General features: G+C 44.8%; 1 protein-coding gene across 1 annotated transcript in view; it reads right to left on the minus strand.

The window, feature by feature from the left end:
• Window positions 1-12,986, minus strand: part of MS4A18 (membrane-spanning 4-domains, subfamily A, member 18) — a 20,260-nt gene extending 7,274 nt beyond the window's left edge. Inside the window, exons 1-4 of the mRNA XM_008585613.1 lie at window positions 12,941-12,986; window positions 4,923-5,266; window positions 2,645-2,651; window positions 2,436-2,548 (exon numbers count right to left, since the gene is read on the minus strand). Of these exons, the coding sequence (XP_008583835.1) occupies window positions 2,436-2,548; window positions 2,645-2,651; window positions 4,923-5,266; window positions 12,941-12,986 (510 nt within the window). The remainder of the gene's footprint in view (window positions 1-2,435; window positions 2,549-2,644; window positions 2,652-4,922; window positions 5,267-12,940) is intronic.
• Window positions 12,987-14,419: the final 1,433 nt, after the last annotated feature.

Consider the following 14,419-nt stretch of genomic DNA (forward strand, 5'->3'; position numbering starts at 1 on the left):
CCCGCCGAGGGTTCGGATCCCACATACAGACCGGTTCCTGCTCACTGGCTGAGCGAGGTGCAGGTGCGACACGGAGGGTTGCGATCCTGTTGCCGGTCCCGGTCCAGTACGGGCGCGACACTGAGGGTTGCGATCCGTTGCCAGACACGAAAAAAGACAAAAAGGAAAAAAAAAAGATATAGTGATTAATACAGTGTAATGTATAGTTGCAGGAATGGACAAAGAGACACAAGGAATAGAATAGAGATCTCAGATACATCTGACATATGACAGTGGCTTTATAGGTAACTGGAGAAAGGAGACATGGTCAGTAAATAATACTGAGACAATTACTTATCCACAGAGAAAAAAAGAATAATATTGGACTTTGACTTCATAATATAAACCAGACTCAATCCCCTATGGACTAAGGATTTACACGTAAAAGGAAAACTTAAAAAAATTTAAAAGAAAATATGGAAGAATCACTTTATGGCCTTAGATAGGAAGAGATTTCTTGAGAAAGACATAAAAAGCATAAACCATAAAAGTTTTGACAAAAATTAGACTACATTAAAGTTAAAATCTTTTGTTCATTAAAAGATACTATAAAGGAAGTAAAAAGACAAGCCAAAAAATTGGAAGAAGGTATTTGCAACATGTAATGAACAGGGGAGAAGTGAGAATAGCAATAGGGACTCTCGCTGCTGATGAAAATGCTGATTGCTACGACCTCTTTGGAGGGCAGTTGACTCTCCCTAGCAAAGCCGATCTGCACAAATCCCATACTCAGGCATTTCACTACTACTAACAGTCTAAAGAAGTACTTCTCAAACTTTAATGTACACATAAATCCCCTGGAGATCTTGTTAAAAGCAGATTCAGTAGGAAAGACTGCATTTCTAACAAGCTCTCTGGTGATGCTGCTGGTCCAACGACCACACTTTCATGCAAGTGTTGGCTGAATTGTGATTCTCTGTGCTTTTCACAAATGGATTTTCTTTCAACAGCTCTCAGAAGAGCCCCAGGGAAGTCTCCATGCAGTCAGAAGAACTGACTGGGGGGTTATGATTTTCTTAAGCCCCACCTGGCCGGGAGGTGGGGGCAGTGTCTCAGGGCACACCTGGGACCATTCACAGCATGCTAGCATGGCAGGTTCTGCCCTCACACGCTAGGGAACATGCACAAGCGCAGTCACAGTGGCATAGTTTGTACTGCACGAAACTGTAGACGACATAAATGTTGGTTAACAGGAAAATAGATAAATAAACTGTGGTGTATTTGTACAGTGGGAAACTGTATATTAGTGAAAGATGTCCGGTGGGGAAAAAAGCTAGCTGCATGCAGATACAGCGTGATTCCATTTACACAGGTTTGTAAATATGCAAAACCAAGCCACTCATGGTTCAGACATGCAAGCATATGTGGTCAGATTAGAAAGAAAAACAAAGAAATGATAAACATAAAACTGAGAATAGTGGTTACTGCTGGGACAGGGAGGGGATACTCCTGGGGATTTAAAAACTGCTGGTGATGCTTTGTTTTTTACGTTAGGTGGTGAACATGTGGGTGTTTATTTTATTTAAAAAACACTTAATTTTAAAAATTATTTTGAACTGTGGTATATTAAATGCTTATAACATAAAACTTACTATTCCAATCACCTTCGATTGCACAGTTCATCGGCACCAAGCAAATTCACGTTGTCATGTGATCGCTACCACTGTCCACCTCTGGAACTCCTTTCACTGTCCTAAACTGAAACTCTGTCCCCATTCAACACTAATTCTTCGTTACCCTCCCCCCCGCCCCTGGCAACCTCCATGCTACTTTCTGTCTCTATGCATTTGACTACCCTGCATACCTCATATAAGTGAAATCATACACGTGGGTGTACATTTTATTACTATTTAAACTCTCCAACATTGTATGTACTCAGTGGTGTGGTACATGTGTAACATCTGCCTTGTGAGGTGTCTGTGATGCGGGGAAAGGCCCTGATTTGGAACATTTGTTAATTTCCATGGTGGTATACACCTGCTACTTTCAATCTCCCCCTACCAAATGGTTTGACAATCAGCTTACATAATTCCTGAAAGTTGTATAATCAGCTCCCATAATTGATAGGTAGATGCTGTCTCTAGCACCACAGCTTTATGTACTCTGATTTACATACGAGATATTTCATAAAAAGAGAACCCAGAGAGAGTGGAATAGTTAAAGCACATGGCAATGAATGTTTGTAGCCAAAAGTTCCTTACAGGCTGGAGGGGCTGCTGCTGGGGCACAGGGGTGGGATCGGATCCTTAACTCTTTGCTGCTCCTGCAGAGTTAGGTGGCTGGCTCTAGGCTAAGAGGGTCATAAGACTGGGAATGCGATTCCATGTTCCTTCTTCTACTTTTTCCTTGTCCCCATCTGGTGACCCAGGAAGGAGGCCACATAGCCTTGTACTCACAGATATTCCTCCCCAGAACGGGTACCCTGACCATCCAGTTGTGAATAAATTATAATACAGCGAAGGGTTGATTCCAGAGAAAATATGCGTGAGGGCAATGAGGGTCTGGATGGCTGCCAGAGAGAACAAGTCACTATAAGAGAGCAGAACTGGGGGCCTTTGGGCTGCACCCCAGAATCACCTGAGGCATGATTGGTGTTGAGGCTCACCCCAAACCTACTGGGTCAAAATCTCTGGAGGTGGGGTCCATGCCTATGTGTTTTAAAGCTCCACAGGTGATGCTAATGTGCACCAGGTTTGAGAACCACAGGCATAAGAACTGTTAGAATAGAGGAAGGAACATCTTCCTTTCACACTCGGATCCCACAGGCGTGCAGAGAGGTAAGCTGAGCTGGCGCTTTGGCAGCAGACCTCTGGGGCTGGTGTCCTGGCTTTGGCACTGGCCGCCGTGTGGCCTCAGGCAAACACCCTCTCTGTGTCTGAGTTTCCTTATCTGTAACATGGGGACAACAGCATCTGGCTTGCAGGGTTGTTGTAGCCATTAGAAGTGCATGTAAAGTTTGTAGATCAGCTCCTGGCCTGCAGCGGGAGTTCAGCACCCTCCGCTGACACTATTCCTCTTCCCCACCCCGTACTCTCTTTACGGCCTTTCCTATGCACTGCCCACAGTTCCCCTGCCATGGACACTCTGGGGGACCCTCTGTCCCCTGCAAGCATGTGTTCTTGCTCATTGCTCTTTGCTTTTCTTCCACTGTTGTCTGTGCCTGAAATCCACTTGCTGTACTCTCATCCTACTGAAATCCGATCCTTCTGTAAGGATCATCTAAATCCTTTTTCCAACACCCCATTCAGGATGAATCCCCTCCTATTTGGGGCTCCCACAGCATTTGCTATCCTTGAGACCTTGGGGTGGCATCTGGCTTCTCTGTGCCTTTTTCCTCAGGAGTCAAATCACTAGTGTAGAGCAGACACTTTCAGCTTCATGAGTTTAGGAGCTGGTGACAGACCTGAATTCCACATAAATGTCCCTTCATAAGACAGTGTCCCTCTTTTTGTCTGCATGCCCACTTTACTGCATCTAAGGAGGCAGGCAGAGTTCCCATCTCCTGATGAAATTGTAATTCACTACAGATAGTCCACATTTTTGGCTTTTCATTGTTTGCTCTGATTTAAAAGAATTTTGTTTTGAGAAATGTTAAAATACTTCCAAAATACCTTAAAATAATTGAGAGCCAAAGCTAATAAGCATTTTCCCAATATTAACTAATAATAAGGATAGTAATCATAATTCAAAACTATAATTATAATTATATTAAATTATAATAATGATTCAAAACTATAATCATAATTCAAAATTATAATTACTATGTAATATCATATACTATCTTTACCTTTTGAAGAATTTCCACACACATTTATAATCTCACTTGATGCTCATGACCAAGATTTTTATTCCCGATTGTGTCTTACAGAATTTAGTCCAAGATTTGATTCTGATACGTTCGGGATGCACACGATGCCTTGTTCTTGGTACAATCCACTTGTCTATCCCTGAAAGATCAACATGGAGGGATGGGTTGGGGGTGCTCATGAGTCTGTCCCGTTCCTTAACCTATCCTCATACTCCTGCCTCCAGGGGGAGGTTGTAACCTCTCAAGGAAGCTGGCCAATTTGCACTTTTTGGGTACCCAAGACAACTTGTGCATATGTCTTATGGCAATTGCCAGAAGGTATTATAATTACGACAGCTGCTATGGAACACCCTCCTTGGTCTTCAAAGATGGTGTCTTAGTCACCTCTGAACCTCCAGATCCTTGCAGAGTGCCTGCCATATGGAATGGATGAATGCTACAGACTGAGTACCCATGGCATGCCATTCCCCATGCTGGGAGTTGGTGGGGTGTTCAGTGGGGCACAGGACTGATCTGGTTTATGTATCAAAAATGAAAAGGAATTGAGCTTTGCAAGGTGCCAAATGAAACAGGAGGTGGCAGGAAAGAGGCAGGAACCCTCTTGGTTGAAGAGGAAATCACAAAACCTCAGAGCTAGAAGAAATTTAAGACAGCAACTTGCTAGATCTTCTCATTCTACAGATGAGACAGTTGAGGCCCAGAGAGGGGGAAGGATGTGCCTGAGGCCACTCAGCAAATCCAGATGGCCCAGCGACCTGGACTGCCTGACTTCCTGGTCAATGGTCTTCTCAGTGAAACTGTTGCTGACCCTTGTCCCTGATAGCTAGGTGGGAGAGATTTAATCAATTTTACAGCCTCCCTCAGAGACCATGGATCTGACTGGGGAGTGGCAGGAAGATGGGGGAGGGGATGGCATCTGTGGGGTTGTCCTGGGTCCAGTCTCCAGAAACAGCCATCCCTCGTTTTGTCCTTTGCCCCCTAAATCCATCCCCTTCCTCATCTAAGTGCACTAGAAGTGAGCTTATGAAGTGACCCAAACTGGAGACAGGAAGAATCACATCCCTCATGTTTCGACCTCCTCGAAATTTATGAATTTCTTGGGATTAAATGCAGGAAATGATCCAAATGACATGTTCCACTGGGACTGGTTTGAGGTATATGTTGGCCAGTAGATGTTGTTCAGAGGATTTTGAAGGTCTGCAGGCAGGGTCTGGAGCGCCGATGTTCCCAGTGAGTATTGGGCCAGTCCAGGTGGAGTCTGCAAACTGGTCGTTCCAGCTGGATACTGGAGCCCAGTGGGTTGACCCTGGGCACCTGTCGCTCCTGCTAGATTCTGGTTCACCATGGGTGGGTTCTGTGAGTTTGCTCGTCCTGTATCATGCTGGATCACTCTTGATGAGTTTGGGTAAGGGGTCACCCCTGAAGGCTGGATGTGGAAAATTTCTTAATTTTTTTATGCTGATGAGCAAGTGTGCAATGGAAGGAGGTAGGTGTGTAGCCTCCTCAAAATACTGAAGACATTATTAGGTGGAAAGACAGCCCATCCAGACGGCAGAAAGTCACTTGTATACTTCAGTTGTTAATTGTTGTTTCTCCACCTAAACAGTATACTCCTTGCTGGCAGGAAACCAGATCCCATGGCACAAAATAACGTGTAGTGAATTCCAGAAGTGTGCTATTGGAAGGTTTTCTGCGCTTTCTAAATCGCAACTATAAAGTGAATCTATTACATTGGTCCCCACTGTCCCAGAAGTGTGCTATTGGAAAGTTTTCTGAGCTTTCTAAATTGCAAGTATAAAGTGAATCTATTACATCGGTCCCCACTGTCCCAGCTGCTTCCAGAGAGAAAAACACTCCAGACTGTCAATGATCAATTTGGATTTGGTGCTGACTGATGGATCAGCACTATTTAGTATTAATCATCTAGGAAATAAACTCAAAGGCAAGACAGCATCAGGGCTAAGAGATCAGACAGCCCTGGGTCCATATCTCAGCTCCTTCATTTACTAGTTGCACGACCTGCTGCAAGTTGTCTAAGCTCTGTTTCCTCTCTCTAGAAGGCAGACAATAATAGCACCTTCCGCAGTGGGTGTTTTGAAGATGAAGCGTGAAAGCTTCCAGCACAGAGCCTGGCACAGAGGAAGTATGCAATTAACATTTATTCTTTGTTGAAGGGTAGAAACCATCCGTAAGAGAAGAGCCATTGTTTTGAACATTTTTCCGAATTGGCCCTGAACTATTTTTTTTCTGTACTTACAGCAGTGAATCTTAAAGTGTGGTCTCTAGGCCAATAGTATCAGTACCACTGGGAACTTGTTGGAAGGGCAAATTCTTGGTCCCCTCACCAGACCTGCTGAATCAGAAACCCCAGGGGTGGGGATCAGCAGTCTGTGTTTTAACACACTCTCCAGGTGATCTGATGCTGCTAATGTTTGAGAACCATGGCATACAAAAATGCCTCATGCTGCTCCTTGGTGGTTTCACTTCCCTTTCCTTAGGTCCCAACAGTTAGAAATATTGGCTATAGGGAACTTCAGGACATTCTCAGCTTTTTCCTTATTTTTGAATCCAGCTGGTCTCTAAGGCCCCTTCCAGCTCTACTCTTTCATAAGAGAAACAACTGTCATTAGTCTGTCACCTGGCAGCTAAGACATTTGCCCATGTTTTCTCACTCACTTTGATCCTACCCCCATCTCTGCAAAGCAGGGAGACTGGGAATGTGAAGGCAAAATGACTTGCCTATGATTGTACAACTCACTGGAGCGGATCTGGGACTCAGATTTATTTTTTTCCTGACTGTTATTTTTATTTCACTATGTTTTCATTTCTCAGGACTGTTTTGTCTACCAGGCAGCATTACCACTTTTGCCTTAGACCTTGAGCATTCCTTGCTTTCTCGGGTGAACAGCAGCTTCTCAGGGGAGTGGTTTACAATCAGGACTCCAGAGACTGTGGACGTTTATACCTCACAGCCCTGTAGATAGAAGGCAATTCCTCCAGTGCCATATTGCTGCTATAACCATTTTTCAGACTAAGCAACTGAGGCTAAGAAAGGTTAAGTGACTTGGCCATAGTCACACAGCTAGGAAGATGCTGAAGGTTGTATTATGAGAATTGAAGTTCTGTCTGCATTCTGTTTTCATACTGAATACTGTGTTAAACGTTATACTCTGCTTCATGATATGAAAAAACGGGTTATTTCTGTCTTCCCTTCTCACAGCAGGCTTTCTTTTTCTATGTGTGAAAAGCAATACAGCCTTCGACATGAGACCCCTTCACCTCTCCCTCCTGTCAGGAAAATGTCAGGAACAAAGGAGGTGGTTCTGTCAGAAGCCTTTCTACCAGTTCCAGACTGAGGCTCTAAATAACCCTGATCACAGCTGGACTCGCTAGTGCATGTCCTTCAGGTTTCCAGCCTTCTATGTTAACTTTGCTGTGTCCATGCAGAGATATGAACTAGTTTCAGGAACCTGTTCTGGCTCTTCAGTTACCTCCCAACTGGCCAAACTTTGCATCTCTGAGGGGGATTGCTGCAAACGTCATCTTGCTGGAGTGCACCAGCCTGTATGCAGACCCCTGACTCCTGGCAGTTCCCGAGAGACACATCCCAGGGCATGTGTAGGTCCCACTTCTCTCTTGGTATGATCCTGTCTCCCTCAGAGTCTTACAGAAGTCTTACCTTGTAGTCCTGGAAAGGCTTTGGATGTTCTTTCTTCAGGCTCTGTGAGTTTCTGCAGCATGGTATAGAAATTCCTGATAAAGGAAGAAAAATTAGGTTTCTCTTTCAAGCTCCAAAGTCCTCTTTGCAGTTTCATTTAAAGTCAGTGAGTCTATGGTGTGCTGTCCATGTTGAGTTCATTTGTCCCCCAGAGTATTTATGGTCTCGGTTGGGACACCATTCCATGGGAATTCCTTCCAAGGTCTGTGTTTGAGAAAGGGAGAAATTCTGAAATAGGTCATTAAGATTTCATGAGCCAAGAGATTACAGTTATTAAGCAATTAATGAGTATTTATTGAGTGTCTTTTGTGTCCTGGATGGTATGCTAGATGCTGAGATACAAGGTGCTCTCGAGCTTACAGAGTCGGCAAGGCAGAATACGGCCATTGTTGGATCACAGTACGAGTATGGCTAGGAACAAACAAATAGACCGCGGGGGATGAAGAAGTCGGCAGATGTGTCAAAGAGCTGGGCTGGTCCTGGAAGGTTAGCTAAGTGGCTAGACATCGAGTTGGACATTGAAAAGAAGGTTGGATGAAAACTGCACCAAAGGCACAGAGTATTCTAGAAGAGTGTGAACCAGAGGCACAGGTGCATATCCACACCCGACTCATCCTTCAAGACCTGTCTTCAAGTCTTTCCCTGCATGAAGCCTTTCTTGAATTTTCTGGTCAAAACAAATCTCTTTGAAACCTAAATGTCTCAAATGTGAGCTTCCTTACAGGGAATGAAACGGGGGGAGGAAGGAGGTGTGTTTCCAATTCTTCCAGCCTTACAGGAGCATTCTCTCCAGACTCACGTGGACTGACTGAAGTCCGCATCCCACCTATGATGGCCCCACTCCCAATAACTCAGGATTTTTGGTTGTGGACTATGCTTTTCTTAGTCACCTCTGGCTCCAATTCCCTCCTTCCTGTACATTCCTGACCTCACACGTCTCACCTTTTATAGCTGTTTCTCCACCCCACATGAACTCAGTCACGGAACACAGCTCCTATTATAGGTTGAAATGGGTCTCCCCACGAAAGATATATTGGAGTCCTCACCCTTATCCAGAACCTCAGACTGTGACATTACTTGGAGATAGGGTCATTACAAAAGTATTTAAGTGCAAATGAGTTATTAGGGTGGATCCTAATCCAGTGTCCTTGTAAAAAGGGGAAATTTGGACACGGTCAGATATGAACAGAACAAGAACACTGTGTGAACATGAAGGCAGAAATCGGGGTGATACATCCACAAGCCAGATATTGCCCCAAACCACCAGAAGCCAGGAGAGAGGCACAGAACAGATTTTCCCTCAAAGTGCCTAGAAGGCTTCAGGTCTGCCAACATCTTGGCTTCAGACTTCTAGCCTCCAGAACCGTGAGACAACAAATTTAATTGATAAGCCCGCCAGTCTGTGGTACTTTGTTATGCAGCCCTAGGAAACTAAAAGATCTCCCTTCCTTGACTTCCCAAAGCCTGATTCACACAAAGCAATTCTTCTGCAGAATTTTACTAAAAGTAGAGGCCACAGGATTTGGCAAAGGTGGCAGTGCAGCAAAGCAGAGCAATTAAATTAAAATCGAGAATTGGGTGTCTCTGATCTTAGCTCGTTGCCTGTTCCTGCCACAGAGAATTTTGACCAAGCCCTTTCCAGGACCCTGGCCTTCCTCCCCTCTCTTCCCTTTTCTTCCCATTCCAGGGCCTCCTCTGTCCCCGTAGGGCCACCCCCAGAATCTCCAGATTCCTCTCACATTATCGTGCAGAACAAGGAGCTCTCCATGTTTCGCCCTGTCCATCCTGACCATTCCTTGGGGTAGGAGGAGGGCTTCATTTCTCATGCCCCCAAAGATCCAAAATAGTTGTCCCCGAAGGATATCTGCTGCCACTTGAAAAAAATAAATGCTTGCTCCCTCTACAACCTTCCATGGCATTTTATGTGAACTTCTCTGTGAGCCGCTTATCCCCAAGGGGTGCATCTTGATGTTAGCTGCAGAGGCAGGTGCTTGGTGTCTGATGAGTGAGAGAAGAGGTGTCTGAAGTTGGTGAATTCAAGACAGGAGCCATTGACAGGCTGGCTGGAGGCCTGGGATTTGAACATTGTGGGAAGAGGGATTGTGCAGCTGAACGGGACCTTGACAGGTCAAGAGCCCTCAGGGGTCTGTGGACCATACTTTGAGAAATGCTAGTGAGGACCCAGGTTCTTCTCCCATTAAGGATTTGGTTATGTTGGAGCCCAACACATCTCTGCGGCACCAGAGGAAGGTACTGAATTCTCTTCCTGTAGCACAGAAGGTCAGGTGGCTCTTTAAATAGCCAGCTCTTTTGGTTCATCAAAATACTTTTCCACTTAATCAAAATGTTTTTTATGCATTTTTCACGTCTGACTCAACCTGAGTCTGCTTTAGCGCTTGCAAGCTCTTCTGGGGAGTGGTCTGAGCAGTCTAGACTCACTGACCTCTACCTGCAGCACAGCCAGAGATGTGCAAGGAGCACTGGACCCAGGGGACTTGGGTCCAGTCTTTGCCTCTTCAGTAATCTTGGTTTTCAGTATCCCAGTGAGTAGCTGGGACTAGATTTATTTTTTAATTAATTCAGTAAATACTTATTGAGGACCTACTATGTAGCAAACATTGTTTTTGATTCTTGGAATACGTTAGTTAACAAAAAAGGAAAAATATAGCCTTGAATTTGTGGAATTTATATTTTAGCTGGGGGATACAGATAACAAATGCATAGGTAAAAAATATATAGTATCTCATATGATAAAAAAAAGTACTATGGAAAAAATAAGACTAGGAAGGGAGCAGTAGTGCATGGCTAGCTGGTGGGAGTTTTGCAGTTTTAAATAGGTGACCAGGGAAAGCCTCACAAAGAAGGTTACATCTGAGCAGAGACTGAAGATGGTAAAGGAGGGAGCCTTGTGGCTACATAGGGAAGGAGCATTCCTGGCAGAAGGAACTGGGGTGGAAAGGCCTTCCTGAGGTGGGGACAGCCGGTGAGGCTGGGGTCGTGTTGAGCAGGAAGAGAGCAGCCAGAGGGAGATGAGATCAGAGATGTAAAAGGAGAGCTGATACTGTAGGGACTTGTACATCATTTGAAGGACTTGGTGTTTGACTTCGAAGGCATTGGAAGACTTTATTGGTGGCTGTTAAGCACAGGAGTGACACGGTTAGATTTCCATTACATGAAAATTAAATCTGACTACTGGATTTAGCATGGGAAGGGCAAGAGCTGGGAGAACATTAAGAGACTGTTGCTATAATCCAGGTGGGGAAAGCTGGTGGCTTAAGCTAGGGTGGTATGTGTGAAGTGGTCGTTCTGAACATGTTTTGAAGTTAGAGCCAACAAAATTTCCTGGCAGATTGGATGGGAGAAAGAGAGGAATCAAAGATCATGTCCATGTTTTTGGTTTGAGCACCTGGAAGGATAGGGTTGCCCAGAAGAGGGGGAAGCCTGTGGGAAGAACCAGAGTTTGGGTTTGAATAGGTTACATATGAGAAACCCATGACAAACCCAGGTGGACATGGTGAGTAGGTACGTAAGCAAGATCACGGAAGAGATCGGACTGCAGATATGAATTGTGGAGTCATCAGCATAAAGGTGGTATTTAAAGCCAGCAGCCTGGATCACATCATTGAGGCAGCGAACACAGATAAAGAGAAGAGACCCAAGGACTTGAGTCCTGAAACATTCCAGTGTTTCAGCTCAGGGAGAAGAGGGGGAACAGGCAAAGGATTTTGAGGAGGAAAAACCACACAGGGGAGAAGCCAGAAGATTTTGTCAATGTGGGGGTTGTGGATGCCAAGCAAAGAAGAGTGTCAAGGGACAGGGCATGACCGGCTGAACCAAGTGCTGCTGCTAAGTCAAGGAGAACAAGGCCTGAGAACCAGCCACTGGACTCAGCAATGTGGGGGTCACTGTGATGTGACAAAGAGTGGTTTGGTGAGCAGGTGGTAGTACGAGCCTGACTAGAGCGAGTTCAAGAGAGATGGGAGGAGAGGAACTGCAGACAGCAAGCAGACGATTGTGTTGAGGTGATTTTGTCTGTAAAAGAGGTGTAGAGAAGCATGGCAGCATCTCTAGTTGTTTCTGGGGTCAGAAGAGGATTTCATTTTCCAGAGGGAAGAAATTACAGCATGTTTGGGTGCTGTTGGGAATAATTCAGTAGATCATGAAAAACTGTGACTTAGGAAAGAGTGAGTAGATGAGAGAATGGTGTCCGGGGCCAGTGGAAGGAGCCTGATGCTTCCTCTGTAGTCATTAGAGGGGAAGCAGGCTATTTGTGCGGAGGACATAACGGTGGTCAGGGCTTGTGGTTTCCTTCTGAACACATTCAATTTCTCAGGGAAACAGGAAGCAAGATCATTAGGTGAGAGTGATAATTGGGGGGAAGGTGTTGGGTTTGCAGAGAGGATAAGATGTGAAATAGTTGTCCAGATGTTGGGAGAGAATGTAGACTAGGGAAATAAAACACAAGTGCTAGACACTAAATAGTCAGGTGGTTGGATTAAACCACGGTTGCAATTTTCAGACAAAGCAGAGTGAGGTGAGAGGAGTTGAGAGTGTTTGCAAAGAGTGATTATAGGGATGAACCATAGAGTCTAAATTGAGTAAGGGGGAAGGAAGTAGAGACAGTGAAAAGTGGGAGATTGATGGGTTGTAGGTCCGGTTGGAACTGAGAACTGTCAGATTTGGGGCATCAAGCTGGAAAACTAGGAGGTGGCGGTTAGAGAGAGGGATGTTGAAATCGAGATTATGGAGGGAGTGCAGTGTGGAAATGACCAGGTCAAGGCGTGACGATGGGAGTGAATGACTGAGGTAGGGTGGAAGAAGAGCTCACCGAGGGAGAGGAAGACTAATTTCCTTATATTCAGTGAAAAAGGAGGTCTCTGAGGATGACATTCACAGGCATGTCTCTATTCCCGTTCCCCTCCACCCCCCAACCCCACACCTTCCTCTGCCCTATTGGCTTTTGTCCCTCTATGTGTGGGGCTGATGGTTGGTGGAAGAAATACTCATTATCACATGCTTATGTATTTACCATCTGGTTTATTTCCTGGCTGGTCTGTGTTTGTGTTTTGTTGTCAGCACCACGCTCACCCAGTGAGTGTTTGTGTTTTGTTGAATAAAATTTGCTGAAACTTGTAACCTAGTCCCATTAGAGCTTGGTGGTTGCAGCAGTGTTGACATTTATTTACTCTACCCTTTTTTATTGCTTGTCAAAGCCTATTTGCCTTGAATAAAGCCCTTCCCCCAAGCATGGTTGTGGGCTTACAGATTCCATCTTAGTTGGTTTCACCAGGGGAGTCTCTCATCATCAAGAGCAAGAGCAGGCAGGTGGATTACAGCCAGTTCATTTCACTGTGAATAAGTAGCTTGAATCTCACGGTCCTGGTACACCCGAGATGATTCCATCATCATCACCACCACCATCACGGGCTTTCTTTTTGTCCCGTGGCCAGCACTGTAGACATGACAAGATGAGGCGGTAAAAGAGCATGAGCTTTGGAGGAAATTCCCCCAAAATTCCTTCCACCAATTACCAGCAGTGTGGACTAGAGCAAATTACTTAGCCTCTCTGAACCACAGATTTTTCATGTTCATATTTCTTATTCCTAAGGCATAGATAATGCCACTTTGTATTGTTTGAAAATAAAGTAAGATAATGCAGGAGAAAGCAGATTGACCACACTCGCTTGGCAGATATTAAGGACTCAATAAATATTATTATTATTATTATTATTATTATTTTCAGAAGATTGGGTTCAGTCAACAAGTATTTACTGAGCACCTACATCCCTGTGCTAAGCACACTGGCAGAATTCAGCAGGAGAGGGTGGGGAGCATTCTTCGACCACATGTGATGCCTTTTCTCAGTCTTTTGACTGGCCCACTGGGTTTTCCTTTACGGGGTTTTATTGCCCTCTTTCCTGGGTGAAGTCTAATCACGCTGCTCCTGACTTTATTCTCTTCTGCATCTGCATTGCCTCTATTAACTCCTGCTTGTTGATTTAACTTTATGAGATATAAAAAGTGCACCTGACATTAAATAATCTTACGTGGGTGGGAAGGGGGAGAGACTGGTAGGAAATGAATAGGCTGGGAGTGAATCTTATCCAATATTCTGATTCCTCAAGCCTAAAGATGAAGGGTTTTGTGTTTCAGTTTTTTAAAAATCTTCTGTGTGGTAACTTGGGGGTGTCTTGTCTGGATTTCCACTTTGACTTAATTCATTCTTAGGAAGAGCTTTGCAGTAGTTTTCTAGGGATGGCATGGGCTGTCTTTGGAGATACCATCATAACATACACCATCATATCAGAAGATGCTCAAAATAAGAAAAAACAGTCACTTGAGAGGACACCTTGAGCAGTGGTAGTCTCACTTGAGTGTGCCTGGGAATCACCTGACAGGCTTGTGAAAACGCTGCTCGGTCCCATCTGCAGTTTATAATTTGGTAGGTCTGGGTGGGGCCAAAGAATGTGCACTTCGAACAGGCTCCCAGGTGGTGCTGATAGTGTAGGTCTAGGGGAAATCATAGGGGATGTTCAAGCATCAAATGGTGTTAGGCTATACTGTCTTTAAGTTCTTGGCCACCTCTGAAATTCTATGCTCCTGTAAGTTCTTGAGGGAAATATTACTAAAATCTTTGTGTTTCTTCTGACACTTTTACCTCCTCCAGCCTTTTCCATCTCAGTAAATGACTGTCACCCAGTTACTTGAACCAGAAACCTTGACATTATCTTCAATTTCCCCCTCTTCCTCAGTGCCCTATACACAGTGTGACCCATCCATGAACTCTAAGGTTTTCACGTGCAAACCATATCCCAAATCTGCCTCTGTGTTTCCACTGTCACCCCTACTCCAGG

This window comes from Galeopterus variegatus, unplaced genomic scaffold (genome assembly GCF_000696425.1).
Source record: "Galeopterus variegatus unplaced genomic scaffold, G_variegatus-3.0.2 Scaffold3640, whole genome shotgun sequence".
Taxonomy (NCBI): Eukaryota; Metazoa; Chordata; class Mammalia; order Dermoptera; family Cynocephalidae; genus Galeopterus; species Galeopterus variegatus.